The sequence below is a fragment of the Microcaecilia unicolor genome, chromosome 7 (genome assembly GCF_901765095.1).
Source record: "Microcaecilia unicolor chromosome 7, aMicUni1.1, whole genome shotgun sequence".
Lineage (NCBI taxonomy): Eukaryota > Metazoa > Chordata > Amphibia > Gymnophiona > Siphonopidae > Microcaecilia > Microcaecilia unicolor.
The window spans coordinates 205,844,742-205,850,741 of NC_044037.1; the positions used below are offsets into that span (position 1 = coordinate 205,844,742).

General features: G+C 38.5%; 1 protein-coding gene across 2 annotated transcripts in view; it reads left to right on the forward strand.

The window, feature by feature from the left end:
* The window catches only part of STAT4 (signal transducer and activator of transcription 4), a 227,136-nt gene extending 222,708 nt beyond the window's left edge, over nucleotides 1–4,428 (forward strand). For both annotated transcript variants that reach the window (XM_030210264.1, XM_030210265.1), the window contains 2 exons: nucleotides 1,558–1,669; nucleotides 3,810–4,428. In XM_030210264.1, the coding sequence (XP_030066124.1) occupies nucleotides 1,558–1,669; nucleotides 3,810–3,836 (139 nt within the window). In that variant the 3' untranslated portion in view covers nucleotides 3,837–4,428. The remainder of the gene's footprint in view (nucleotides 1–1,557; nucleotides 1,670–3,809) is intronic.
* The last annotated feature ends 1,572 nt before the right edge of the window (nucleotides 4,429–6,000 follow it).

A 6,000-nucleotide genomic window follows, 5' to 3' on the forward strand; every position in this document is an offset into this window, starting at 1 on the left:
ACAGGTGTGCTAGCCATTTTAGCATGCGCTAAGCATTAGCATGCACTAACTATATAGATGCCCATAATATTCCTATGGGCGTCTACATGGTTAGCGCGCGCTAATTTTTAGCATGCGGTAAAAACACTAGCACATCTTAGTAAACAGGGCCCTTAGAATTTTGTTAACATCATAACAATAGTAAAAATGACCAAATATTTAAAAAAAAAAACAGCAAATTAAAACCTATTAATAGAACTACCAAGAAACAGTATCAAAAATATACACATTTAATAGCAGTGAAATTCAAATAACAGAGGTATAATATGATGTCAGCATAATACTAATGAAACATCTAATAAGCACGCATTAGAACATTTAAATAACAGATATGATGCTAATGCTTTTCTCCAATACAGCTTACCATGTAGCCAATGGGGCAAGTGCTGATATATAGATGGGGACAAGATGGGTGGGACAGTCAGTTGGAGTTAATTCTGTAAGGAGGGCACCAAGATTTAGGAACCAAGAATAAGAGGAAATAATTAGAATACTGACATTTTTACGCATGTAAATGCCAATATTCTGGTTATGCATTATTCTGTAAAATGTTCTATTTTTTTTTTTCTGTAAATGAACTCCCTAGAATATGGGTGCATTTGTGGTATGTTACGCTGGTATTCTTTAAAGAAAAGCAGGCAGTACTTTACTTCATAGAATAGGTTGCAAGTAGGAGCATTGTAGACTCCTCATAAAGTTATTCTTTACATGCTTTCATGTGCAACTACCTGCAGATTTGTGCCAATTTTATATCCTCTCTCAACTAATTTAGGGGCCCTTTTCCTAAGCAGTGATAGAAAGTGGCCTGTGATAGTGTGGGTGCATGGTATTGCTACACACCAAGGACACTTACTACCATGGCCATAAAAAGCCTATTTTTAAATGGAGGTCATTATAGCCGTGCACTAATATAAAAATTGTAATGTGGCCATTTACTGCCCGAGCCCTTACCATCTCCACTTTATTTGGCGAAAAGGGTTCCTATGCTAACCTGGTGGTAATCAGGCAACGCGTGGTGATGGCTGTGCACTGCCTGATTACCGCCCCCACGCTAGAAAATAAAAATTATTTTCTAGTGTGGGAAACGGCACGCAGCAAACTCAGAACTAATACCAGGTGCCTGCTGCTTAGTAAAAGGGCCCCTTACCTGGTCATTGAAATGGCAGTCCAGCTGGAAGCCAGAACTCTGCCTTCATCGGTCCTAAATCCAGTCACTGCCTGTCACTGTTGCACAATGACTGAGACTTCCTCACTGCAAGGGCCATGAACTCTGCCTAAGAAGCATTCCCAGCCCCAGCTGGCCTTGGGAATAGAATTGGAGTCCTCCACATGGATAGTAGCTATTTTAAGCTAACATGTGTTTCCATTAGATAATATTCATTTTTTTAAAGAGGTAGCTGGCACAACTGTTCAAAGCCTTTATGTCAGCATGGTCTAGGGGATTAACATCCTGAGTATCAAACTTAACATTCATTTTTAACATATAATTCCCATTAAGATACACTTTCTTGTTTGCAGTCCTCCGGATGAGTCCACGTGCCCCTGCTCTCCACTAGATCTCCTTCCAATGTCTCCCAGCGTTTATGCTGTGTTGCGAGAACACCTGAGCCCAACGGAAATTGAAACTGCAGTATGTTACTAATTCTTATATGTATATGTACTTTTATTTAACAGTTAATTACCATATGGGGGGATCAGATATCAAGAAAGCAATTTTCAAAAGCCTTTACTTGTGTAAATAGGCTGTCTGAAAACCACCTACCCTGTATGTGGGTATAAGTACGCAGAGTGATCAGCATTGGCCATACTTGTGGCAATATATACAGCTTCAGTGCCAGGGATTGGTTGGGGGAGGCAATGACACGTGCAGTTTTGCATTTTTCCCTAGGCAGTTTCCTGACAGAAAGTACCTTGTTTTGAAACATATCCCATCAAAGAAAACTGTAAACTCACACGAACCATCACACATGCATTGCAAATAATGTGCCCTCTTTAAAAAACACTGACCACTGTGGACTGAACATCAGCCCACAGGGTACAGCTTTCTTTCAGTTAAGAGGGAAAAGGTCACCAATATGACTCTGTAAAGTGTATTGGAAAATAATCTTTTGAATTAAGTGATAGATCTAATTGTTGTATTGCAGCAAAGTTTAATATGTTATATAGAAATAAAGGTTAAAACAAAGAATTATAAAACTGCCATATCTGTTTCCAAAAGTTATATACATTATTATTTTAATTTAAGTATATCCTTACTTGATTTTGGCAATTTTTTTATTTATGTATTTTATTTATTAGGATTTATTTACAGCCTTTTAAAGGAATTTACTCAAGGCAGTGTACAGCATGAATAAGTCAAACATAAGCAATAGACAGTTACAATAATTTAGCAATAAATATCAGGATATGTCCAGCCCAGTACCTAAAAGTCTGAATTTACTGATATCACAGATAAAGCCAGGGCCAGTGTTAAGGGAAAAGGGTGCAAGAAGGGCAATTGCCCTGGACCCCCAGGTCACAGGGAACCTGGAGCTTACCTGAAGCTGAAGGAGATACAGCCTTTTTATAGGCTTTGGGGACCCCTTCTGGGCCCCAGCATGTTTAACAGAGGCCTAAAATAAAGCTGTGGGTCTCAACCCCAGTTCTCAGAATTTGCCCAGCCAGTCTGTTGTTCAGGCCATCCACAACGATTCTCCATGAGAGATCTTTGTTCACACCAGAGAAAGTACATTCAAATATATCTCATGCATGTTTATTACTGTAAAGACAAAAGTACTAAATCATTGAAACACTGTTTATAACATACTTGAAACAACTTTACTGACATTACTATAGAAAATATTTTTAAAATTTAAAATGTAACCCAAACCCCCACTGAGGTAGTCCATGCTTACAAACTGTGACCATTAGATAGACATTGTAAGTGCCTCAAAGTCAAGCATTGGTAAAGCGATCAATTCCTTTAACAGTTCACACATGCCAGTGAAACCTCTAAAACTGGAAGTTATTCAGAGGTCCCATCAGTTTGGAGTTTCACATTAGTAGTGTCCCAGCGAAAGCTTGTATTAGCAGCATGGTTTGGTCTCCTGAAGACGCCTATAGGGCGAAACATGAAGCCGTGTTGAGACTAATCTGGTGACAAGATAAACACTGTCTGAAGCATGAACTACAAACCTCTGTGACTGAGGTGTCCAGCATTTGCAACATCATGAAGGTGATTTAGATGACGTATATGACAGTTTGTTGAAGATCGTCAAATTTGTGGATTGTGTGGAGCGGCCAAGAAGATCTGTTTCCAGCATGTGTGAACTGTTAAAGGAACTGATCACTTTACCATTTGCTTGACTTTGTGGGACTTACAATGTCTATCTAATGGTCGCAGTTTGTAAGCATGGACTACCTCAGTGGGGATTTGGGTCGGGTTACATTTTAAATTTTATAAACATTTTCTATAGTAATGTCAATAACGTTGTTTCAAGTATGTTATAAATAGTGTTTCAATGATTTAGTATTTTTGTCTTTACAGTGATAATCATCGTTTATTACGGATATACTGAAAATCAGACTGGATGACAGATCCCAAGGATCAGGTTTAGTGCCACTGACTTTTGTGTAATCAGGTATTTACTGCTGGAAACAACCACCACCGTGTTATTAGTATAAGAAGAAGGATGAGACATTCATGGACAAGGAGATACTCATTGACCTTGATTTTGTGTACTCTGAGTGAGCAAGCTGTAATATCTTGTTCATGTTTTTATCTCTGCTAGATGAGCTCTCCCTATGCGGCTGAATGAAGTCCTTGACTCTAGATGCTGCACAGAAGAAAAAGAAGACATCCTTGTTGTATATGCCAAAATTTCTTTTCAACAAAGACAGTTGGTCACATTTAGTTTGATAGCCTTGCAGATAGAAGCTTCCTGGAAATACCGTACTGCATGCGAAAGGATGGGGCTTCTGTGAGAGGCACAGCACTGTGTGCAGATGCCTGGAGAATTATTTGAAAGCAAAGTTTCAGAAAAAGTGAACAAACTGTTTTCAGTGAAACAAAATAACATCTTTGTGGGAAGTTGCTTAACTTCGTTGATGGATAGGGGCTACAGCAAGGTTCTGCATCTCAATCTGGTCTGTCCTGGCACTGATTTTAAAAAATATTAGCACAGGCTGATGGAAATGAACTGGCTGCATTACCTGTTAAGACAATGAATGTTGCTTGTCTTATTCACATGCAGATCAATATCACAGAATAGCCCACAGTAATTAATCCCATACCCAGGTTGGTTCTGTAGTTTGCCCCTGGACTAGTGAAACAAGAGTTAATTTTCTGTAACTATAATGTACAGTCAGAAAATTCACAGGAAATACAAAGAATGTGGAAATAAAGAGTCAAACAAGGTTGTACTTTTTCTCTCTTTCATTCTATTTCTGTCCAGTAGATGCTTTGGCAAAAAGACTTAAATATCAATAGTATGAACCTGATGCACATTCATTTTTCTAGTGATAGATGCAGGAGGATGGTCATGGATTTGATATACCGCTTTTCTAGGGTACAACCAAAGTGGTTGACATAAATTATATGCAGGAGGTAGGGGAGAAGGATTTTAAAAATGTTCACAGCAAGGACCAGAATCCTAGCTTTCCAAGGCTTGTTGCCAAACTTTAGACCTCTAATATTTTTCAATCAAGTTAAACTTTTGCGTCTTATCTTTCGATATACTGTATTAGCATACACATCAAAGTGGTCTCTCTCTCTACATCAGGGGTTCTCGGTCTCTCTCTCTACATCAGGGGTTCTCAACCGAGTCCTCAGGACCAGCCAGTAGGTTTTCAGGATATCCAAAATGAATATACATGAGATAGATTGTCATATAATGAAGACAGTGTATGCCATCTCTGTGGGTGAAGTAGATATTGGAGCACTGCCAGTATTGAACAAATGCCTTCACTGTGCCCTGGGAGAGTGCCATCCGGTCATTTTGAAAAGTTGGCTCCTATGATGATACAATTCTACTAGTGTCTAAGAAAGAAGATCCAACAAAAATTTCATTTAATTTATTTTGATATTTAGCCTGCCTTCCCAAAACACCCAGAGCGAGTTCCTTAAAAACATCTATAACATAATTACAGATGATGCATAACTTGTAAGGTCTATGGACAGGGCAGGATTAACCCCTTTGTGGGCCCTATGCAAAAAAACATGTTGGACCCTGCACCATAATATAAATACATTTTAAACCACCATAAACATGTGAACACCAATATATTAGTCTTGGCATTTTAGGGAATGGAAATAACAATACCCCCAGCAAGCACTCTCCCCCCACTTTCCACCCCCAGACCTTTGGGTCCTAAGCTCTTGCTTAGTTAGCTGGATCACAAAAGATGGCAAATGTTTAACAAAAGTAAAAAGAAAAATTAGGAAAGCAAAAAAACAGATTTTTTAAATTTTAATGCGTTTCTTAGGAAGATCTCAACATAGTGGACAGTGGTGGCTGTCTTCTACCTCCGCATTGCATCCAAGCCAAAGTGGCCCTGATGGACAGAAATTCCAAATCCAGATTTCTCACAACGTTTAAGAGAAGGCCACTGAGTAGATACATCTTCTTATTGGTGGGTTAAAGAAGTGAAAGATGGACTTAGAGATTATAATGAAAGTTCACTATTTGAAATATGATATAATAGAAGAATTATGAAGATTTATAGTTAGTATGGGTGGGCAGAATGGAAAAACCATATGGGGAAGAATTCTATATATGGCACCTAAAAAATTGGTGCTGATAAAAAGCACTTAGCACTAGTCTATAAACCTTGCCTAAGGTTTATAGAATATGCGTAGCGAGCTATGCGCGTAAATCCTAATTAGTGCCAATTAGTACTGATAATTGCTTGTTAGCATTCAATTATCAACACTGATTGGCTTGTTACTCAATTACATTCTGCGCACAAATCAGTTATTTGTGT